The following is a 26,319-nucleotide window of genomic DNA, read 5'->3' on the forward strand; positions in this document are numbered from 1 at the left end:
TATATTTTATCGAAGCGACCGGTTCGAGGAAGCGCAGGCGTAATTTATGCCCATGAATTTCATGATTACTACCGAACGTCGCGCGCGCGCATTTTCCGCGCTCGGCCGCGTCGACAATGCGGGCTTTTGTTAGAATATTTTTTATTGTCATGTAATCATCGGCAGCGAGCCAAACGGAGACATAAACAGTGTCCCCCAATGTCGACGCAAGTTATTTTCGATGTAATTATCATCGATTGAATCATCCGACATTCAATTAGAGTAATTTTTGTGGCATAAATCATACATTTGCATATTTTAACCGTATTTCATCTTGAATTTAATACCGCTGAAGAGATATTGAAGATTCAAGAAGCGGCTTCTGTTGAGCGCACGCACAACTTGCGGGTCTTTAAACGCAAGCAAAAAACCGGACGAAATGTGCAAAACGAGCAAAACAAGCAGCGCGTGTTGAATACACGCATGAAGAGCATCTTTTCATCGCTTGCGATGACGATGACAGAAAAAAAACTTAAAAGTCTGTGCAATACAGCTGACGTTAGTAATTAAAAAAGAATAAAAGTTGTATTTATAAAAATTAGTTAATTATACCGCAACAATTTTTTCTTTTTTAAAATTCAAAGAACTGGTTTTTAAAATGGCAAAAATTAAATTATTTATGATCCAGATACATTAATTAATTGCAAAACAGCACTCACACTTCAAATTGAGATCATTTTATTCCTGTGCTTAATTTAAGCCTCCATGTTGTAAGAAAAACTCGGAATTGTATCCACACAACCGAAAATTTCAAATTTCATCCACTATTTTGGCGAATAAAGCGCGTTTGATAACGCACCACTTTCGCGCCGCACATGTTGGAAATTTGCACTAATGCGCGCACCACCAACAACATAAACCCTCAACACTCACAGAGTGCACTCCCGCAAGTCAAACAATACTGAGCGTATATAGATACACGGTGAATTGTTGAAAGTCGCGCCCGCTGCACGGCACGTTTACCTGAGCACTGACTGACTCACAACTGACGACACAGCGCACACCGAACGGCCCGACCGACGAACGAGTTGAGTTGAGAACTTGGAAGTGGATATACGTACTGAACACGACCGCGGCAGTGGAGTTGGAAGTCGCGCGTTGTAGCTGTGGAGACGTAAATTTACGTCTACCTACCTAACGAGAACGCGCGACGACGACGGTTGTGTGTATGCACAGGTAAAACGCGCGTCACTGTCGGCCACGGCCGACGAGCCAAATCGCACGCAAAGTTTCGCACCGACACGTCTACGGACGGCATGCGCAACAATCGACGTGTGGGCTCACAAACTCGAATATCAGACGCGATAAATTTCGATATCTGTTCAAATTATCACTCACCAGCGATATTTTCGACATGTTGAAGTCACAATATTGCTTTCTTACGAGAATATTGCAATTGTCACAGTTTTTTGGCAATTATTCGAAAACTAATAGAGATAATTTAATTATTTCTTTTATGATCCATTCAGAATTAAATTCTGTTTCACATAAAATATAAACATCGAAAATAAATATGTCTTTACGGAAGTTATAGACAATTTTCTGTCGTTTTTGGTGATTTTGTATACAAAATACAATTTTAATTGTTTATAACGTTTTAAGCCGTAGCTTGATTAACCATATTTTTATACAGATGAATGTAGAATATATTTCTGCGTCGATCTGTGCAAAATCATAACCTTATCATTGTTAGTTTTCGATCAAAAATTAAAAGAAAGTAGTGTACATTTTATGATTTTCCTAGTAATCTCAACTTTTAAATGTTTATAACGTTTTAAACAGTAATCTAATCACCAATATATTTGCACAGTTGCAAGTAGAATTTATTTCTGAGTAAGAAAATCACAATTTTACATAATAAACAGATATTATACCAATTTTACGACTTATTTAAATTTAAATCCTCTGGTTTTAATAAATCTACCACAAAATAAACCCCCCCATAAAAATAATAAAAAATCAAACCACTATCTTGTTAAATATACCTGCGTACGGTTATACCCAAGTAGATACAGTGAATAAAAACTCCAAAAAGAAAACGATGCCCTTTCGAGGTTTAAAAAACCTCAAAAATATTTTACAGGCAGTTGGATGGGCTCGTGCGCGCCCACTGACCATTGGCCGACGGTTACCGGTGCACGAAGTGCGCACCAGACGCAAGGTGTTAACTTGAAAATAAACCCAAGAAGGTGCACCTTTAGGGCACGGCCACCAGACGACGACAACGTCTATTGCCATCATTGTATTGCTACGCCGCTTCATGCTTCATGGCACTTATACAACGCAGCAAACTCGAAAGGTGGAACCATAGTAAAATCTACCAGGTAAAGAGAAAAATAAAACACCGCCTGCAAAGTAAGATATGAGAAGAATAAGCAGAAGAATATACTTTGCACATTGTCAAAATATCGGATTTTAAGACCTATTATCTGCGAGTTCTTGTGAATTATGTAAATGTGTGTAAAATATTTCGTTTTACGTTTAATTTCCGGCATTTCCGCTCATTATTTCCTGTGATACTTCAATAGAAATTAAAAACTCATACATAAATTTATTGTGAGGGTTGTCCCCGCACACGTTTCCTCGTTTTTTTATATCATAATCCCGCAATTATGTGCACGTGCCCAACTCTCTTCAGCAAACACACACACATACAGAGAAATACTGGTAATGTTGGAACAAAAGTAGAAATACCTACTCGTACTGGTACTCGATGCATTGTGCATGAAAATAGAAAATACATTATTGCGACGACCGCTGGCCTCCTGCAAACATGAGGCCGGAAGCAAATTATATTATTTTTTCTCTTCTGTACATGTGTTCCTGGCGCAACACAACATATTAACTTATCGTTGGTCGAAGGAAGAATTTGCCACAGCTGGGGGAGACGTGGAAACAAATGAAAACAATTGGTAACGAACGCTTGCTTGAAACGTCGAATGTTGAAGTCGAAGGGTGAGCGAACTCCAAACGCAACGAATGGAAAATAATGAAACACACAAGGCACAAATGTATCGAGAAATCTACAAATGTTCAGGTAAAGTTGAGTGGTGAATGAGGGGGCACGTATAATCAAAGAAAGGTGTTACATAATTTCGAATGCTCATAATTATTTAATGTTTATGACCAGTGGAGACATTAATCAAACAATTCATACTGTTTTTGTATGTTTAGAGACAAAGAAACAAAAAAATCAAACTTTTTCGTTTGAAAAGTTGCGTAAAACAAAAGAAATTAAAATATTAAATCAATATTTATGAATTATTGATCCTGCTGACTATATTTCTTAAGGTGTCTATCACGGTGGTCGTTTTTGGCCTACTCGCCTACTCCTAAACGTTGTTTTCGTTAATTTCCTATCAACATCCACACACGGAACATATGGCGCTGACCGAAAAACATTCATTAAATATGCTGCACACTCAAAGCTCCTGCCTCAAAAAGCTTCTATTACGCGTAATTATAGCCTATGCATTGCCGCTCTTTGCTTCCCCCGAAAATATTCCATTTGTGTCGGCGTGTTTCAACAATGCACAAACTAGCAGTTAGTTCACATTCACGAGAATCACTGTTTTTTGAGTATTGGATGAATATCAACGATGATGCGTGTTTCTGATTGTTTGATATACGCGTACGTAATATTTAAGTTTAGGTGTGTTTAATCATGTAACATGTGAACTCATAACATCCGAACATGCTTTTGTTCATTCTACACTTTTCTATTCACTCGAACTTCACATATTCAATATATAAATCAAACAACGCTTTATTCTTTATTTTTAAATAGGTTAATGGCGTAAAAAATTTATAGGCATTCATGAGAAAGTGAAATTTTTGAGTTTTTGATTTAATCAAGTTATAAAATATTATTTTTAGGTAGTTATTGATTGAAGTGGGAAATGTTATTCATGAAATGTGATGAATATGTAATGTAATTTATTGATCAGATGCGTTTCGCTTGAGAGGTTGAGACCTTCCGGAATTTTGGAGAACTCGAAGCACTTTTAGAGTGTTGTCGGACATGGCAAATGACACCGAATGGATTGATAAAATCTCATGAATAAATAACAGTTAACAGTAGTGTATCTATACCTTTTAAGCGATATTGCCAAGAGATATCAGATTAGATTTGAATATTCAATTAACTTCCAATTCTACAGAAATAAAGAGAAAAAATCAAATCAATGTCAAAGTCATCACGTTACAAACGAAAATAAAGCTGATTTAATTAAAGAATTGAATGTAACCCAAAAATACTTTTTCAGATTGTTTTATTGAAATAAAGTGAAATTTCGACATTTATTTGGTTGTAAAGTTAATAGAAATATTTGCATTTATATTAAACTTGTCAAGCATCTGTCAAAAGTATTAAGTTCTCAAAGTTACAACAAGATATTTTAAATCTACGAGAAGGCAAAAATCAAAATAAAATTATTTGCAAAACCACGTCATCAATCGGTAGTCAATCGGAACATACCAAAACTTATCTGTTGATTAAATTCGTTAAGTGGATGATTTAGGTCATTATCGAGAATTGCATGTGAGCACTTGAACTTTGATTTCCACAACAAAGAAATTCCGCGTAAAAACTAAACGTAAACACTTGAAGGCCAATCTACTTCAACATAATATTAATAAGTCAATTCATAAATCTAGTCATATGCTTCACTTACTAATAATTATTACCTGAGATCACTCACTTTTACTTTTTAATTAATTGTGCAACAATTAATATGAATTATTGTTGCGTGATTTACATTTCATTCGAATGTGATTATCGTGGGAATGAAATATGTTTTACGCCAAAGTAAAAGTTTTGCACAAATGTTTGGTTTAACATATTAACATTTGTTTAAACGTTTCACAAACTCCAGCGTTTGTTTCACCGTCAAAGATGTCCATGCGGCGTGACAGCACGTCCGTCAGGCGATAACAATTAATTTATTTAATTTATTCCGCATACTCGCAAGTCGATTTGCGTATTATATTCGCAGTTTCAAAGCACGCGCTTTGATATTGCGAGAGATATGAGAAACGTGCACCGTGTAATATGTAAATTTACAGGCAACAAATTGTAAATTATCAATCACAAATTGAAAATTGAAAATGCAAAATATATCCTCAAAGAAAGTTGACACAATGTTTCGTTGAGGATCAATAAATCCATCGGTAATTTAATTTCCTCGAAGTAGGTTCAATTCGATTAAGATTTTAATTTGCGATACATTTCGAGATAATCCAACGGTCGACCTAATAATCATCGCAGCGGTGCGTATTGTGTAATATTTTGATGATTTGGTCGCGTTAAAGTGGGATAAAATTAACAGCTACACGAAAAAAACCTAGCGCGTGTTCGTGGCTACTCACTCGTTCCTTTCTAATTAAGAGATGCATATCTTACGTGAAATTTAGACCGGTATCGCTTGCACACCAAAAATTAGCGGGAATAATTATGATAGATTGTGAAATAATGACCAAAAAACATCTAAAAATAAAGTTTTATTTAAATGTGATGATCACTGTGATTGGTTGTGTAAAAATCGCGCATGCGCAGTAATACAGTTTGGATGATCAGCTTAAAAATGCATTACACTATGCCTACATGCAATTAGCGCGCTTGAGATTAGACTTTCCACACAATGCGTTCTCCAGAGGCACGCCACCATCTCAAATCGTTGTTTCTGCTGAGATTCTGTGAAGGTGCGGTAACTAGAAGCACCGTTAACCACCGCGAACGTGTTCACTCTCAACGCGTTACCGGTAAATGCGATATGTGCGCGGCCAGTCGATTTGTTATTGGCACAAATATTCGTGTAATTATTAAATAATTACACGCGAGACGGATGAAGCCCGTCCGCGGCTGCCTACTTCTCCTATCGGGCCGTTAACAACAAACAAACGTGTGATGAGAAGCCGTACAACGGTGCAATAACTGCGAATTACAGCAAGACCGCGGTGGATAACAATCGATTGTAAATCTCGAGCGCATTGACAGGACACGATTCCTCAATGCGTATTCAAATTGGCATCAAACTGCCAGTTGCAGAGAAAAATTTCAGAAACGAAGAAAAACGTGTAGTACGCATGCGCGATAGCGCAAAAAAACAACCAAAGTTGATAATAGTATAGCCGCTAGGCAGTTGAACTCAAAACTTTATAAGTTCATTTCAGTTCAGTTCGATTCATCACGAGACGAGCACTTTTGAAGAGTTTGATGACTGACTTCTCGGAGCAGACCACGCCAAAGGCCATGCAGTGACATCAATAAGTAATGAGCCCAAATCTCAAGCCATGACAAGACCACGACCAACACGATTCCTAGACAAGAGTAACCATCAACTATGTAACGTCATATCAACAATAACGTAACATACAAAAATATGCAGATTTCCGATTCTCTGCCTTGATTTGTATCTATATTTGTCGATACTTTGGTCACGCTCCGTGCATCGCAAATGACAGAATCGTGATTTGTTGTCATGAGGATCGCGATTGTCGCAAGATGCAATGAAACCATCAACAATTCCGTCGCCAACTGTTGAAACGTTGTGAATCAGTGTCGCAAACATTCATCACCGATGATAAACATTACAAATGTTACCAGTTGGCATTACAAACGTAATAAACCTGAACGGATCATTACTCATTGTGACAGTGCAAGTGAAACAACAATTTGCTCCGCCCATTATTCCATTGCGCATGCCTAGTAGTTACAAACACTTACCCTGCGTCGAATGTACGTCTCGATGTAGCACTGCCATTCCATAGACCGTAGAAACAAAAGGTGCCAGCGTCGTTCCAGAGCAGTCACATTACTCAGTGAACAATTCGGTGTCCTCTCACAAAGCTTCACAATAGAATTGACAATTTTACCGTGATTCTCGATGTCTTTGTGTAGGACCTGAAAGAAACAAATAAAACATTTAAAATTATATAGATCGTTCGATTTTTGCTGTGTTGTAAGCGTTGATAGTAAATATTGGAGTCCATTTCCAGCAAAATGTATTTTAATAATTCATGGCGCGTTTGTTTGGCTGTCGTGTTGAGTAACACAACAAGAGTACCCGACAAATCGAAACAGCATACGCACATAAATAACACGCCAAACAAGCACAGGCCGACGAGAAAGAAATTACCGCACGAAATTAAAACGAAAAACGCGATCATGTCCGAAATGCCCACGAGCTTACCGAGAATTTTTCGTACACACGCATATCGACAACAACGCACGAATCACAAATTGTCACGTATTAAAAACGCATTTAACTCGATAGAAACCAAACAAAACATAAAACAATGATTTAACATGACTTAAATTATTAACAATCATTTCTATAAAATTGCTACAATATAATATACTCGAATTTAGCCAATTTGTAATGATATAATGTTTGTTAAAAAATGTAACAAAGACGAGAAAACAACATAATTCACATGTAAGATGACGGATAACATCTTCACCAGACCAGTCTTATTAATTTTTTTTACTGTTTAGACGAGCATCAAAATTAAGTAGAAGAAATTCCAACCGAAAAAAATTCTAATTCTTTCTCCTGCTGTTTCTGCTTAAACTCATGTTGAAATTATGTAAAAAATGAATTTCACACGCATATACAATGTAAAACGTTAACAATGTTATAACTGAGCATGACGAGCATGCGCAGTACACATACTCATTATAAAAGTGTAATATTCTTATTTGTTATGCTTTTTTAAAAATTAAATTAAGCTTTATTTTGAGTATTTTGCTCCGCCCACTTGCATCTTGCATCAGACGCTTACGCATGCGCAGAAAGTTTCTTTTTTAATGAAATTGTATGACCGCATGATAACCCTCACAAATTCCGATCATAATATAGCTATGGCAGCTAAGTAAGTACTTCATGTACATCTAGTTCTTAAAACAAGTTGAGAAATGTTAAGTGAGCACGATTTAACGCTCGATGAGCGTGAAGAAAATTGCGCGACGTGCGATATTAAAAGCCAAGTTATGGTGCATGTAAAATTTTCAACATTTCGACATGTGAGCATGTGAGCGCGCATTCGGGTAATTCCTGCAATCAGCGTCGAATAATCTCCTAATACGGCCGCGTTCAAAATTTAGAACTAAACTAACGGCACGACACAAAACAAGCAGAACTAAACTGAACTAGACCGAAGAGAGATGCATGCTTTTTGATAAAATTTTAAACTCCTGCTTAACTTATAATAATAAAATTATATGTTGCGTTACACAAGCGCGAAGAATTAATGTGTCAATGCGTCAATCAAAATAATTTCGACGCAACACTTTTATCGCTTCCTTATTTTCGTTTAATTTCTCGTTTTATTACCACTTGTGAGATGTTTTTCAAAAATGTTGTGCTGTGTTGTGCATAGGCCTGTAATTTGTGAGTTATTTATGTGGTACGAAACCGAGAATGACGGTGTGATAAAGATAGACGATCGTAGAATAATTGCAATTGCAAAAGACGCGACTCCTGCGTCTCGCCGTTTGCAAATGAATCGGTGAAACGCAATTATTACACTTTCGAACGCGTCCGCTGCGATTGCAACTGCGATCGAAATTGCAAACGTCAATTACGATCCTTGTGCAGCGTGCACTGTGTTTTCACCTCGCAATTGCATCCGACACTCAACACACACATACACATATAACTACGGAAAAAACACTTTTGTTTATTGCGACTATTATGGTTTATTGCCGAGCGTGCGCGCGCGCTCGACTCTAATCATTAGTAATCATAATGAAAACATGTTAATTATATTTTACGTTTGTGTCGAGATGATTTTACGAGGTGTAAAAGCAAAATTTTACGAATATTCGCTTAAAAATCACTATTTTCACTACGGTAATGAATTTTATGTGATAAAAATGTGCAAGTGCTCCGCCTACTTTCCGTGTTCTCATTGGTCGCTGCGGTGTTAACGCAGTAGCGCAAGCGCAGTAAACATAATCGGACGTGACAAAAAGATAACGCATTACTATGCGCGGTGTAACATTAAAATAATTACCCAGATTATAATGAAATATGACGCGCGAGTTAATAAAATCATGTTCGCCTAAAGGCTTGATTGCACGATTGCAAATCGTAAATAAGTTAATAACGCAATGGTAATGCAAGCAAAATTACGAAAAATGAAAATTGCAAACGCGCCGTAAACGGGCGAAGAAATACGCTGCTAAAGACAATGCGTAAAAATCTTTCAGCGTTTGTTCTCGAGACGCTTTGAATGTAAATGTTTGAAACATAAAAAAAATAATTCTATTAACGCTGCGCAAGGTTTTAAATAACCTTTACTTTCTAAACACGTCCGCGTATGGAGATTCTTGCGAATTATTCGCAAACCAAATGCAAAGTTAAATTTAATATAGAAAAAAGTAATAGTTATAGCAATAATAGCAATTTAAAGTTATATTGTTATTGTCGGAGCGATTGTTGCGTTCCAAGTTATTGCTCGCATTTTGCTCGTAGGTAATCACAGCTATTAGTAACGCGTTGCAGTTTACGAGTGAGGTTATGTGATATCATACATAGTATGCTTTCTAAATTTAAAACGAAACCGTAAAATTCGAGGCGTGCGGCGCACCGAAATTAAGTGCACAGGAAACAATTTCGTTTTTCCGTTAGAAAACAATTTCGCTCGCTGCTGCTGCTGCTACAAACAAACGCACGCGCAGCTGAATGCTAGAAATATATCTCGTCATTACGCCGAAAATTACTCTGGAAATGTATAAACCCTGTATAGATAGCAAATGAAAGAAAGCAGAAAACTTGCCATACAGTTAAATGAATTGGAAGAAAACCGCACCAAATTAAAAATGAAGTTAGTTTTTCATTAGTTCTAGATTAGTTTTGCACTGCCTCTGTGCATTATGTGCATTGGTCGCACATTCACTTGCGCATGTGCAGTCAGAAGCGCTTAGTAAAAGTTAAGATAATTGAAAGTTAGTTGTTTGCGCAATTTTAGCGGAATTTCAATTAGAAACTTTGGCAAATTTCGCCAAAAACCTAACGGTACTAAAAATTCGTACACTTTGTTCGCGACTCTCTCATTATTTTAATTAAATTTCGGTCTAGTTTTATCGTTTCACTGTTACGCAGTTAAATCGCCATTATTCGCGAGTCACACATGCGCTCGAGTTTCCAGCGTGTGTAATTTAATTCAGATTAAGTTGACTCAACTCGTTAACAATAAAATATACCACAAACGCAAATACTAACAATACTAAACGATCACACAAAGAAAAAAACGACAAAAAAGTTGAAAATCTTTAAACAACTAAAAATAGCACCGGAATTCACGTAATTCGTGCAACAATCAGCAATGACCACGCGAACATTGCCGGCAGGTATCATCATCGCGCGTCATCATCATTAAACGCTCAACGAAACCATGACGCAAACAGGATTCAAGGATGGCAGAATAATTGACTATCAAATAATGTTAGAATCAAAATTGTGAACATGCTACAGGTATTAAAATAATTGCAATATTCGACAACATTTCGCTACAAAGCCACTGTTTTTTACTGCGCATGCTCAAGAGCAACCAATAGGAGTGCAGTAAGTGGGCGGAGCACGTTACAAGTTCAACTCGATAAAATGCCATAAATGATTAGTTTTCGCAGTGTTTTTGAATGAAATATAATGTTAAATGTCAGTCACACACAAGAAATGCGCGGTGCACACAATCGACGCGCGTGCATCGACGTTTCGATCGTTCAATGCCGAACCGGCGGCTATCAACGCTCGATCAGCGCGCTGGAAAGCGCAGAAAATAACGTAAAACTAACGGGGCATCTCGTAGATACTCCTCTCGAGACTAGGTTACTCACGTCGTTAGATGTAAACCGCAATGGACCGACCGCAGGACCAGAGGACCAACCTCTCGTCGAACACAACATTTTCTCTTTGTTTTCAACAACACAGTATAATAATGAAAGTATACCAGAAAAATTAAAACTCGAAAATTAAATTTCAATTAGGAAAAATCGCGCGCGCAAATAAATATGTGTGAAATCAGGTGGAAATGAATGCGAGTGTGTTATAAGCGCTAATGAATTGACGCAATTAGCAATTAACAGTTTCTCCATCGGAGCTTACAATTTGTTAGCGTCGGAACGCAGTAATCACGGTTAATTATGCCTACGAATTTCTGAACATATCGAATGCTAAGTACATTTTAATTACATGCGGTAATATTTTTCATTTCAACCTAATAACTAACTCATAACACGAGTTCAAAAGATATTCATCAAGCTGTTCACTGAGCAAGAAAAAATAAATAAAAACAAAAATTTCGAAATTGAAGATTCATGTTGCTATAATATCAGAAACCATCAGTGTCAATGTCTGAAATGCACTCACTCTTCACGTTTACATAATTCCAGCAAAAATAAACTTCTTATTATAAATCCGACAGTGAATTGCAATTAGCGTTAGAAGATGCACACTCAAGATCAAACCAACAAATAAACCAAGTGCGTATCACATCAAGTGTGCAAATAAACGCAAAAAGCCGAGTGCACTCGAGAAGAATTTCCGAGTAACATGAGATTATGAGATTTGAAACCAAATTAAGTTTCATACGCATACCAAACAGACATAATTATAATTATATTTACATCTACAGGGTGCTTAGAAAAAAAGAAGACTTAATTAGACACTGCAAAACACTTTGGTAATCATGGACACCGGCAAGAAAATCAAAAGTTCATTAACATCAGTGTTTACATCACGGTATACGTATGTAGGAATATAGAATGTATTTGCATGGTATAGCAGCGAAAATGTAAAAAGCAGGTAGCGCAAACGTAAATTGTTCTATTACCTTCGTAATATTGCGTAGTTAATGTTGAAACGCTCGACATTCGACTAGTTCTACAGCTACTAGTCTTTAAGTCTTTAAAGAGCAGAATATAGAGAAGAAGCAATAAGAAATTTTATAATTTTAGTATAGCTAAAGTCCAGAGAAGACTCAAAACAAGATTTTCTAAAGATAAAAACAAACAATTGAAATTTCGCGGTATTTTATGTAAAAACTGTGAAGATTGGTAATATTTATGATGAGAAACAAAATTTTAATTGCAAATTTTAGTTTTTAGTCTCTACTGCCCTTTAAAATGTAATTTTCTTCCACATATCTTCTTCTTTCGACTATTTCTTAAGCTGCGTGCAATCGCAATATACTGATTAGTTTGTTGAAGCGTTTTCTTGCCGCATAAATACTCCATGTATACTTTACATACTTTACTTAGAACTAAACCGCGTATACGCGTAGATATTCTGCAACGCAGCAAGAACACTGCTGCGTTTTTGAGCCGACTGATAACATCTAACATTTAGTTAAACTTTACTCGCAACTCTCCAACATTTTCTACTACGCTGCTACAAGATATCAAATAGAAGTACGTTTAAAATGTTTCGATGGAAAATAAATGTCTTTCTCTCAAAAACCGAGCGTGAAATCTATGTAAAATGTTTACATTGGATGTTGGAGCATAAAGAATGGAATCGCGATTAAAAAGTCGACGTAATTTATTCATGCACGACTTTGACAATTACGTAAACAGTCTTTGTGATTGTAATAGGAAAAATGTGTACACGTCGCCGAGTTTAATTGTAAAATCAATGAGCACGCAAACAATTCCCAATCGCTTAAGTTTCAACATTTGCTACTGGATAACTGACAATAGTTACAATAGATTGTGCATTGTTGAGTCAATAAATGTCGTGAATTCCATTATTTTATGTAATAAAATGAAATATCTAAGAAAATGAAAGCTTCAAGCAACTTTTTTACTTCGAAAGATCATAAAATTTTCCTTTTAATGACAACAATCGTGATATTAATCTAGAGTTTCTATTAAAAGTGGAATTCGAGTAAAGTAAAGAAAACGAAAACCTAAAAAAATATTTACGGAATCTGCACAAATCTCAACGCACTGGAAACGTTACAAGCAACGTAAAAGGAAAATCTCCATTTGAAGCGCACGCTATTTTCATTTCATGTTTTTCAAACAAAAACACAGCCTGCATTTAAACAAAGAACGATTTGTCGACTAAAAATATATCTGAAAATGTCAAACAACATCAAGAACTAATCTTCAAAAGGAGACGCGATTTTTTCGATTTTCAGTTAGTAGAAAGTTTTCGTCTTGTTAGCATATATGCAACAATTTAACATTTGAGATGTTTAATCGCGAATTTTTCGCCAACAAATTCTGGTTCAGACAAGAAGAAGGAAGGAAGCAACCTCTGCAGGCGTCGCCGATAACGAGAGAGACTTTCTATTTTGTTTCGCGAATAATTAAATCTCGAAAGCGATTAGACTTTGCATAAATCACCACTAGAGCACAACACAGCACAAGTAATGTTTGTTGTGTTGTAGCCAGATGCAAATGGTCATGTGCGAATGCGAAAATGAGTCACCCGAAGAAAATTGAAGTAGGCTGATAGATGATAATGAGGAGGAGGTTCTATTGGCAGATTGGCACTTGCAAATCTAACCAAACATAACCAAACAAGTCGATGGCGAAGTGAAGAAGGCTTAAAAAACCAGTTCTTCTCTCTTGAGGCTGAATGAAGCTGAATTCTGAAGCCTGATGCACGTGTGGGATGGCGACGCGCACCGTACAAGGTATAAATATTCATAAAACTCGTTTCTGAGACGACGAGCGCGTGTGCACCGAACAAATAGAAATGGGAAATAAATTTCGTGCAGCGTTAATGGACTTAATGGCATCGTTTAAAGTGCAAAATCGAAACATAAACGATTTTTCCAAGAAAACTTGAAAGATGACCTGAAAATGACCTCGCACAACATGCGCGCAGGATATGCAAACAACCAACAACCTAGTTTTAATATTTACTTAGCAAAAGCGAAGAAAAAAAAACCGAAGTTATTTCGGGAAGTAGAAATTTGAAGATATTTCGGTGATTTAAGTCTTTTAGACGCACAAGAGCGTCGCGTTCTATTTAAACTCATGACGTAACGTCGCATAGCATTGAGATTGACGCGCGATAGTCGCAAATATTTGCGAAAGAGGAACAGGACATTTTAAATAAGCTTAAGTTAAAGTTCTCGCGCACACGCATGGTGGGCTTAACGCGGTTATTTTAAGCGCGATCCAGAATAGTGCGTGGCAGACCTAAATATCACAATTCGCTCCACATTTTCAACAATTTTCGACGCCACAAAACGATTATTAATTAACTTTATTGCAATAGTAAAATATGTTAAAAATTAGGTTACGTTTGTTTGTGGTTTTTCACATGTTGTGACATGCTTACACACTAAACACATTTGTTGGAAACAGTTGAAAGCTTAAAAACGACATAAATCAAGTCTAAACGTGATTGACAGATGATTTATTCAGTTTTGTAATACATATTCGATGCATTACCAAATAAAACATCATGAAATGCAATCCAGAGGAAAATAAATACATTATTGACGATGTCTTAATTTTAAGACATTTTAAACACAATATTTTTCGTCCAGTGATATTTATAGGCATTTAATTTATAGTTTTGCAAAATTTGACCTGAATTTAATCAAAAACTTCTTCCGGTCATCAATCAATCACATTAATGTGAAATTTAAATATCTATAAGTACAAATGATAAATTTAAGAATGTAAAATCGTAGAGTCTAATTTTTATTCGCCTGGAGTTATATCTCAAATTCAAATTGAGATTCAGCAAAGCGATTAAGAGCAAAAGATGCTGACGCTAATCTTAATCCGAGCACAGCTAAAGACCTGTTGAATAACATCTTAATATCTCTAAACAACGAGTTACCATTAAGATTAAGATACAATTAAGATTAATCAAATGAGTTTTAGTTAATATAAGTTTTTATATGATGATCTTAATCACCAGTTTCATTGTAGAAAGTTAGGCTATTAAAGTAATTCGCCAGAAATATTCAATTGATTTAAAATTCGCAAATTATTTCCGCTCGTTAGGCTTGTTTCACCACAGAAGGCTGGTTTTAATTCGATGACCAAATTTGCACAGCATTTATTAAACGCGAACATAACTCATCAACTTTTACAGCCTTTGTATATTTTATTAGTTGTTGAATGGCCACTTTTGCCAATTTCCAATTTGTTTTATTCGAGTTGATTATGTTTGGTTGAAAGTAAGTTTCATCGGCTTTCAATTAAGAGTTGTAAAAAAGTTTCGCAACAAAAAATTCTTGGCAAGCAAAAAAAAAACTGAATAAAAAAACGACATTGATCAGTTTTATATTTAAATTTGCGGAAGTCCTTCGACTATTGGCTCATAGTCAACTTGCGTGTTCATGTTTTTAGACATTGGTCATCAAAGAAACGTCTATTAAGCGTAAATAAGAAAATCTGGATTTAAAACTTGGAAAAGATAATCACCGCATTTACAGTTACAAGTTAAAATGTTGAAAAATTAAAGATTTAACGCTGTCAAAAAATATGAGTAGCAAATTAGCTGAAAATAAGACATCTAATTGGATGAGGTTGCGGTGCGTTCTAAATTTTTTTTACAACTAACGGCATGCAACCAAATATTACTTTCAAAACATCAACAATTATCGCGCTGGAACAAGGACGAGGTAATTAAAAAAGATATTAAAATGAACAAATAAAATTATCAACACGCACGCAAGCGATTGAAAAAATTTGATGTCAAGAACAGACATAATTCATCTTACAAAATCCAACCCTATACGAAAAACAAGTTTATAATTCTCAACACAATGTGGGTGTGCGTTTCTGCTTTCAGAGTCAACTTCCCGATGTTTATACACAGTTATAATCCATGCGCAACCGCCGTCCAGAAATTGTAGGTGTATAAATCTTAAAACAATGCACCTTGATGATAAGTTACACGTAGCACAAGATTCGCTTCATAAGCGCCGCGCTTCACATTTACATTGTGAGCATAAGCGCGTGTAGGTTTATGATAAATATGATAAAACAACGATAAAAGCCTCGCAGACCACAACCGTTGGATGTGTTTCTACCTGCATCAAATCATCAGCTAGAAAAAATACATCTTCTTGCTTCGGGCGTGCTTAGAACTTTAACATTCGAAATTTTCGACGAAATGTTAATTTACACTCATGATGCTGTAAATACCAAATATGGTTGTAAGTTGTGAATTACAAAATGTGTTTTATTAGATTAATGATGTGTTAAAAAAGTTGAAATTCAAAAGTTAATAAATATCGTGTAACTAAATGAAAATGACTATTAAGTAGGAAATGAATAAAGGTGTGACTTGAGAGATTATTAGTGACACTTCGAAATGATATATCGACCGTTTAAAATGAATAAATTGGAGAAACTTGTACGTATTTGTCGCTTAATTATCACGTAAATAATACGACATAATGAAATACAACTTTAATATCGCCGTAAAACATTAATAAGATAATTACAAAAACAGATAATAAACAATAAATTAAACTTTAAATATTTTACAAGTAATTATTAGATAAAAAAAAAACACGCAAAATGATTATTTTTCTTAACACGCATTTAATACACATTAATAAATTAAACTCTTTGACTTCTTGATTTCTATTTGCTCCATTTTCGCATTTATTTAAATGTAAATGCAAACGCAGTCCGACTTTGAAACATGCACACCCAGCAAGTTTAAAATAAATCTGATCATTGTCTGACAATTGTCTATTACAATTGCTATCGCATATCTCAACTCGTTGAAAACTTATTTGCATTTCGCATTTCATTCCGAACTTTTGCGTTGCATTTTTCTCCTGCGTTAAAAGTTTCAATGCAAGCGATTGCTTTGTATATGCAATCGCGTGGGCGTACAGCCATTCGGTTTATTTCAAAAGCGAAACAATGCAGCGATCAATCAAAAATTTAAAAATTAAATTAAATTTAAACTAGTTTCATCGCCATGTAACTCATTACCTACGTTCTAGTCTAATTTAATTTTATGCATAAGAGTAATATTCTCATTATGACCTAATAAAACTCACTTTTTAAGCGTTGCTCGTATTTTTACAGTTACGCGTTCTGATTATCAGTGTAATAATCAAAAAACGCCAGCTTCTGTGTTACACAGTTACATTCACCGCGAATTAAATAAAGACTGCGCTCAATGGCCGAAATTGCAAAAATGATCTGTGACGAGTGTGACGAATGCGTTTCATGTTCTACTAAATTTTCGCCACACTTTTTTGTTGTTGAATGAAACATCTGAAGTTGAAAATTTTCATCGCACCGGAAACTGTAACAAACCGATGACAATTTAACGAGTCCATTATCCGGTTTCTTTCTTCAACGCGAGAAAATTTCTCGAGATGAAAGTAATTAACACTTGGAAACCACATTAGCCGCAAATGAATTTTCCGTAATCACTCATTGAACTTTCCGAAATTGTTTCTCCTTGCTTGCGGTTTCTGTTCGGTATTCATTCACCGGTCGGATAATTAAAGCGTATTACTGTTAGTCGGCTGCATTCAATCTTGTTCGTTACGCGTCTAGCACGTACAACACAGCAGCGCAGGACTTTTAATCATCGCAAGAATCGCACATAAAACGGATGGAAAAGGTCGTGGTGCGTTTGTGTGTTACTTGCACATCCTTATACGCAAAGCTCGCGAGAAGAAAGAAGAAAGGTAGGAAAGTACCGTCGAATCGCAAGAAGCGAAACAGAAGCGAGCTGCGCACACCAAACATGAATTTAAAAACGTTGCAAAAGGACGTGGCACGTCTGCGTCCTGTTCGTAATCCAATATGCGTGGCATGTCAAAATGTCAAAAGTGCAAATACACACAATACAAATTTCGCTCCGCGTCGGAGATAAAAAAAAATGAAACTACACTATCAATTTAATAAATCTCAAGAATATTTGGTTTGCAAATCATTTCAAAAACGTCGAAGCATAGTCGTATGCATGTTTTATATGCGTGAATAATTTCAGCTCATTGTGCAGCTCGTAAAAACGTCATATAAAACAAAATAAAACCAGGTTAGCAAAATGAGCGGAAATACAGAGAATAAAACGTAGAAATAAAACCCTAACAAGATTTATAATGAATAAATGAGTTAATGTGACTAAAACTACAAATGAAATGCTGAAACATTAACAGAAACACAAACCATTACGTATATTACGACGTCTTTAATTAAACAATAAAAGATTTTAACGTTTTAACATATTTCGTACTTGGGTAAAGGTAATTTTTCCTTAAAACAATTAACATTCTTGTGGATCATTACGTAAACGCTTGATGCTGTGTATGATAAGTACTTAGCGTGGTAAATACTTTACCAACGTGGGCGTTCACTCAATCTTAATTTGCCTCCAGTCAAAGAACTTCAGAATTCATTACGGCGCGGAGAGCAATACCATGAAAGAAAAAATCTTCCTATTCAAGTAATAATTAGAAAGTAGCCCTTCTAGTAATAGTAATGGCAATAATTTCGAAACAATCACATTTACTATATACACTTATTTATTACTAAACAAAAAGTTTTTTTGTGAAAATTTATTCTTCCGACACGAATTAAAAAATAATGAAAAACCTACGTTGAATTTTGACGTTGTGAAGTTTTGTAATGATGATTAAGTAACACTCAAGAAGGACTTTGAGTGGTTTGAAATTTTTAAGCTAGAGTTTGAGCCGCGAGCGATTTTAATAAATTATAATCACACTCATAATAATAAATAAAAGCGCCTTCATATTGCGCACACTTTAAAGCACAGAAAATTTAAAGTTATAATTACTGTTTTCATTTTTTTTTTACTATTTTAACCTATTAAATAGTTAAATGCAACATTACCGCCTAGACAATAATTAATTCCTGCATTTTACGTAATTTTAACAAACCTTTGTAATTATTTTAATAGTCTTGCCAAGATTATTACTCAATAAATTCGTCTTCGTCGCGAAGTCACGACTATTGCGGATTTGCCGAAAGCAATAAAACATTTAACAATGTTACACACCGAGAATGGTAAATAATGAGATCATCTTTAATTGTTCACGACTTATAGCGTGCCGACAAAGGAAAGACAAAAAGTGCGAAAACAATTTCAACACGTCTACAACACTGTAAATCTCTTTATAAACTTAGTGTTAATAATAAAATAAAGTAAAATGGTTAAATGTTGATTACGTAATCGATTAATCAAAATTATTAGCTATTAAATAAGAATAAAGTTTATTTTTATTCCTATCTACAAATGCTAAGTACCTAACAATTGTTGTTGTTTATAGTTAGTAATTCGTTTGAATGTTTTATGTTTTCTGACGCAACCAACAAACAAATTTTATGTTGCAAGATAAAAACAACATTTTACAATAAGCAGGTACTGACTGTATATTGAACTTTGGCAACTTACAATTATTTGTTTTAATTTCGTGGCGTGGATATAGCCTTGAACATGATACCAGCATGTTTTACTGAATCTTTTTTTACATTTTTGGGAAGTAATTTTATACTTACTTACTTTAAGCTGAATACGATCAAGAAGCGATCGAAAAAGAGAAAAAATGTGAAATAACTCGCGGGGCACCATTAAGGTAATTTTAATTATCTTTCTCGCCGATTTTAAAGTCACGAAATTTAAGTTAACGTCAGTTTAAATTGCTAAATTGCCGCAAAAACCGTGCAAAAATATTAAATTAATAAACTCCAACTGTACTCTGCGAATTTCTAGCTTGCGGCAATATTAAATAAACTAAAGTATAAAAAATGGCTAATATTTATTATGATTGACATTATTAATGATTCTAAGAAGGTTAGAAACAAACATTAATGTGGTTTTTTGCACCACAAGTGATGATTAATCGCATGAAACGTTTCAATCAATTTGTTTCTAGAGTGTGTTACAAATTACAGAACACAGCGTCTTGAAAACATCCAAGTCATTCCAGAGGTGAAGGACAAGACTGCCCGCTGTGTCAACACCACCCGTACACTATTGACACATTCCTTTGGATTTTAGATTCTATCCGATGAATGAACAAGAAACAAGAAATGAAAAAAACAGGAACGTGAGCAGCGAACGTTCCAAACATTTATTCGTTTAATCATTTGTCTTCTCTCCTTTTATAGATTATAAAAAAGACGCATTGTGCAACGGATAAAAAAACGATACCGAAACTTTATTGTTGAATAAAAATGATCAATGTTGATACAGAGGAATCAAAAGAGAGTTGAAGAAAAGAAGTGAAATTAATCACTCGCGTTGTGTTCGCATCACGCCTCCAAGAGAACAGAAATTAAGCAGTAATAACGAGTCGGACATGATGCGCAGAATAAGCAATATCATAAAACTATATTTGCTTTTTTCAATGCTCATTACGGCGCGTGTTTTACGTTCATCTGCAACATATATTCCATCATGTTCTTTGCGTCTTTGACGTATCGGAAGGATGGAACACGCGAATAAAGTTTCTCTTTTACTTTGGAGTGTGATTCGGACGCTGCAGTAAATATGAATCACGATGAACATCAAGACTACGAGTAAATCAGTACAAATAAGTATTAACAAGAAAAGTGCATGTCGACTGCAAAATTTTCACTTTTTCTCCTTAAAATTTGTTAATTAAGTTCTAAATAACTATCTAAATAGTACTAAATTATATTCACTGTCAAGGTCTGTTAGAAGTACAGATCACGCGCGAAATTACCTCTACTTTTTCTTGAAAACGCCCTCGAGTGGTAAAGGAAATAAATTTAACGACAAGACACGTCCCGGCAACAACTGATGTGGCCTCATTAAATTCACACAAAATTTATACTCCGCCGAGAGCATAAAACAGACAACTTACAAAGTAGTACCTACGTGTAGAAAACAAAAAATGATCTAATCAGTTAATGGCTCTAATGAATGACAGGATGACATCATGCTTTTTGGCAACAACAAAGAATCAAAAGATGTTTAGTTCTAATCAACGACAACAACACAGCAAGACTTCTATTCTTATTTGTTAATTATTTCGCTGACCGCATTCGCAAAAAATTAAATTAACGTTTTCTGTGCCACAATCATAATAATAATAAATAATTTTTTTTTAGATTCAATTGCGAATTGCGTACAAGTACAAGTTTAAGGCCATGAACACAAAGTAATAAACAGCAATCGTAAAAATATATAATTTTACGACGAATTTAATTCGGTTTTTTGCCATTCGCGACCTCTGGTGATATAAATTTAAGCTAAATCTCCATTGGTGGTCGTAAAAATTTCACCGCTTTTGTTTCGCTGGGCATGCAAACAAAAACACTTCATTAAAATGCTGATTACCAAAAGTTTTGTCTTGACGTGAGCGAGTGGTGCGTTCACCTGTCGAAATTAAACCAAACAAAACGTGATGTTTTTGCGTTCATTACATTACGCTGCAATTTCTCAGAGCGCGCGCGCGCTTACTGAGTAATATCCGATTAAAATTTTCGTCATGTCGTAGTAAAATCGTACTTAATTAAGATTTGATTTTCTGATTGCATCAGAAAGCAGCGCGCGCGCGCCGGAGTCGTGATAACTTTCAGCTCTTTGCGCGCTTTGCACGTTTCCTCATCGTTCGAAAAACTTTCAGTCATCGGTCAGAGCACGGAGGGTTTAGCCGTGCGTGTCTGGTAAAAGGCACAACTTCTTACTTTTCTTGCGCCTTTTATATCGTAAGGAAGAATTGTACCGTGCCATCACATAAAATAAAACGACTTGGAAGTATTAAGTGTTTTACGACTAAAAACGTCGTTTTTTCGTCTTAATTACTACTTGTGTAACAAAAATGGCAAAAGAAAGATTAAAAAAGCAATAGTTAAGTAAAAGAAATCGAATATTACTCTAATTTCTCTGAGAGCCATGAAATTTACAAGTTTTAAGCATGAAAATTGAGGTTAAGGGAGGCAAAAATCTAGTGTGGTCTCATAACCCGTCATAGCATACTACGCGCCCATTTCTCTTCACCTATTCGCGTATTTTACGACGCACGATGTTGGCGTTACAAATCGTGGATTATAAGCAACAGCACGCACTTGAAATTTTAATTAAAACGTTACTAGCGTGTACTCAAAAGCGCACTTTTTCACCCGGCGTCACCTCGCGCGCAGAGAAAAAGATATTAACAATAAAATTCTCCGTTTCTTTTCGACATTATTCTAGCGCAAATGTTTTAAACCTGGTAATCAAGGACACGGACAATTTCACAACCTCCGCGCGCTGACAAACGAAACACAAAAAACTCGTAGAAAATAACGAGCGACGCGGATAAAATAGAACGGATCAACAAAGTGCATTAAAAAGTAAGCCTACAAACCTAAATTGAATATTATTAAAACTCTGCCCATGCCAATGTTCATGCGTTTGTCAATAATTTCGTTTTCGTATCTAATTACGCCTTAATTTACGAGCTCAGGCGGTAAGCAGGCCAGAATTTACGACGAATTAATACGCGCGATAATTACATCATAAAATGAGGTATGCAACTCAATGCGCGCGGACAAAGCCGACAACCAAATGAGCGCGCAGCGGAAAAATCAATAGCGGTCATCGCCAAATGAATGAAAACTTTTGTGCACGCGATTCAATCATTTGGGAGGGATATTAATGTGTTTGCGCTTCTTGCGAGGTGTAATTATTGCTTTGCGTACTCGCACGCATTTGTTAGACTTAGAATGTCCAGAACACTACCAAACACATTAATTGTAGGAACAAGAGACGTCGGTCAATTCGTCAGCGTGGAGGAGAGTTTCATTAGCTTTTAAACGTTCAAACAGCTAAGGTTAAATCTCAAAATACTTCACAATGTAACACAAACAAAGCACCGAAACAAAGAAGTGTGTTTTAAAGAAGATGAAAGAATTTAAAGCACGTTAATTTCAACGTTCAATATTTGCTCAGATGTTCATAGAACTCGTATGCACTTGGAAGAAAACTAAAAGTCTCATCAGTTAAAAATTAAGTTAAACAAATTGCTCTTTGACTTAACGCGAGAGGAAAAAACTTGATTGCAATCCAAATATGCGTGTGAAAATGAGTTGCAAGCATCTTTGATGCACATGTTTTGTTTAGTGTTGAAACTTTGAGTCGACCGGAAATTACGCATAATTTAATAATAGTTTTACTTACGCAAAAACTTTAAATGAGGTTTCAATAGAGTAAAGTTTCAAAAACCCACCTGAAACAAACAAAAAATAATTAAAAACCTAAAAATAATCAAATATGTTAATAGAACCTTTAAAAATTAATAAATTTCGAAGTAAATGATGAAATCAATGTTACAACATCGATAAAAATCGATTCGATACGCCTAATCATGTAAAATAATGTAAAACCATCAAAAATCATGTTTAATCATCTCCAATCTCCATTTATTTTCCGCCGGCTCTTCGGCCGGTTCGAATAAATTAGAAATAAGCAATCAGGGAACGATTTTAATAAACTCCACTCTCCTGGGATGCATTCGACTGGTTTATTTCTTCGTCGAAACTTATCCGCGCCGGTAACTCACCGATGCTCACGCCAGTTCGGTGCACGGCTCGCCTTGTCACGTGTTAATAATAGTACGACACGTAGTAATGAACTTTAGGACGCGGCGGCACGCAAATAGACGAAATATGCGCCGTCACCGAATCATTACATTAGTTGCAGAGAGTAGCAACTAGCAACCTAGGAGAGAACATTGGGATTTTTATTAGAGCGTCAAAATGACTTCATTTTAAAATTTCTCAGAAGAAAATTTCTCTTGACATTTGTATAAAATTAAAATTTAGCTAAAAGTAGAAGAGTTTCAAGTTGAAATTTAATACAAATCAAATTTTTGACGTTTAATGTACGTGGAAGTGAAATGTTGAAATTGTGAAATGAACCAGAAGTTGAATCTGATGCTTGCGCTATCATAGATCGAATGTCGATCGCATCGCGCATGAGTTATCACGCTTTTTATCATGCGCTCATTATAGTAGTACAAGTATGTTAACGACGATGCTGGATGGCAATAAAACGCCTCGTTACAATTGCAATCCATCAAACTATCAGTCAATCAAATATTTTACAATTTACAAGCGTACAATCGAGATTATCGATTCGGAAAAAATATCTTTCACTTTCTTTCGATGAATTTTTTTAGCTACACAAGTTGTTGATTTGATTTATTAACTGTGAAAGCATAGATAAAAACAAAAGAGATATTTCTACGTGTAAGGCACATAAACTTTAGTTTTAACACGTAATTTCGAATAGGAAAACACGCAAAAATTTAATTGATAATCGTTTATTGCTGTAACAGTAATAATTCTACACAAAATGTGTTTTATTGGTAAATTTCTAATATTTTTTTACCATTTTAGCCATTACTATTGTGCTACCGCATATCCGCATTGTTTTCCAAGGGTTATTAAAAACGCATCAACTTGCAAACGTCACAATTGCGAAAGAAATTCACGCCATCATCAGAAAAGCAGGAAAACACGCTGATAAAATAAATCTAACGGTGACTCTTGCTTTTGTTCCGTTCCGGCACCAAACAAACAGCAAACGCGCTGTTACTCAACAAATATTATATACAAATACGGATAAAATATGTACATTAACCCGCATTTCAGTCTAAGCAATATCAAAAAAATGCAAAAAGCAATTACCACTTGTGAATAAACGAATGCATTCAATATGCAGGCAGCGTGCGATACAAAGTAATAATTCGCGAGCATAAAATCGACTTCAATTAAAATTTCTGATTAGAAAACGTGTAGTAGGTGTGCTCTACGGAGTGCACGACTTGCCGCCTATTGCTTTTAAGACTTTGAAGGTAGTAGAGATATTTCTATTTCGTTTCGCGCGATTGGAAAATTGGATTCGGCCGTAATTGCCACGTACTTAGCGCTGAATCAGCGCTTATCAGCGATTATGACATGCTGGAATCCTTCACGCTCGAATGCAGCCGACAAATTAATATTCATTTAGCGTCTGCCCTGCGCGATCGCGTGCTGCGCATGCGCGCACCGCTTATAAGTCATTTAAAACTCTTCCGCGTTTAATTTATCTCCGCGCGGTACGTGCGCCATGGGATTTTTATAATGATGAAATGCACAAGTCGAAAAATTACATACCTGCATCTGACAGGTCTCACAGCTCGTTGTAATCTCATGTAATTTTTCTCTTACAGTTGATGGAGATTTTTATGCAATATCAAATTGCACATTGTGAATTGTGATGGTGCATTTATTGTCAAGCATGAGAGCATGAGAAGTGGAAAATGCGAGATATAAAGAGAAAAATGTAAGAAAAGTTCGGATTTTCTGCGGAAACGAAGCGATACGTAAAACGCAACGATGCATTCATCTACTAAATGGAATTTTATTCCCACGTTGCGAGTTTATTATTATTTGAATAATATTTGAGTGAAATTTTAGACATCTGTACGTGTTTTTCATAATACCGCGTCAATTTCAATTATTTTTATTGTAATTGCATGTTATGTTTGCAAAGAGGTCATTGTACAAGCGCAGCTGCGAGTTTTCACCCCCGCTTGGCGGGCAATTTGTGTAATTTGTCTAGACGCGGCTAGGAGCACATGACAAGCGACAATAAACCGCGTTGTTTCCTCTTTAATTGACCATTCATCATATTTTAACACACTAAAAACTTAAAAACTCAAATGAGAAAGATTGGTATGTTAATTGGTTTATTTTTAACTGCACCACACCCTTTTACCAACCCTTAAAATACCAAGAAGTTAATTTAAAAAAATACTATTGAATTTGAGCTACTTAACAAGTTGAAAATAGATTGAATCTAAAAAGACTTGAATGGAGTGTAAAGAAAAACAAAATAAATTCAGGCGGAAACATTCAAGTGTCATTGCCACCAATATCCACACGAAAATCTTACGCAAATGCAACTTAATTAACCGAGTGTGTTTGTGTAACATTCGTTATTTTATTATGCAAATGATGTCACGAATACATTGTCACTGCGACCATTTAATTATTACGTTGCAAATGAACTCACTTAGCTTCACTAGTATGCACTATTACTCGTGTGGCAGTGAGTGGCAATTGAAATAAATTAAAACCCATCAAGTCAAGACAGAGTAAAATTATGTGTGTCGAGAGTTGACGCTTGGAGAAGCAACATTTCATATGCAAATATTTAAATGGTAAAATATGCAAATGTGAAATATTTTTAACAAAAACCATTAAATTAATTACGCTTACGCACGGGAGTTCTATAAAACTAAAAACTAAACAATTTTCAACTATGTAATTTAATGTTTTGTGTGTGTATGATGCGGTAATGTACCAAACAT

General features: G+C 35.4%; 1 protein-coding gene across 2 annotated transcripts in view; it reads right to left on the minus strand.

The window, feature by feature from the left end:
• Nucleotides 1-26,319, minus strand: part of klar (klarsicht) — a 76,193-nt gene that overhangs the window by 12,923 nt on the left and 36,951 nt on the right. For both annotated transcript variants that reach the window (XM_065309107.1, XM_065309108.1), the window contains exon 7: nt 6,764-6,940. In XM_065309107.1, coding sequence (XP_065165179.1) covers nt 6,764-6,940 — 177 coding nt within the window. The remainder of the gene's footprint in view (nt 1-6,763; nt 6,941-26,319) is intronic.

The sequence above is a fragment of the Atheta coriaria genome, unplaced genomic scaffold (genome assembly GCF_025399875.1).
Source record: "Atheta coriaria isolate IRGN ID8LTWV9N9 unplaced genomic scaffold, Caltech_Dcor_3.1 hic_scaffold_8_pilon, whole genome shotgun sequence".
Classification (NCBI taxonomy): Eukaryota; Metazoa; Arthropoda; class Insecta; order Coleoptera; family Staphylinidae; genus Dalotia; species Dalotia coriaria.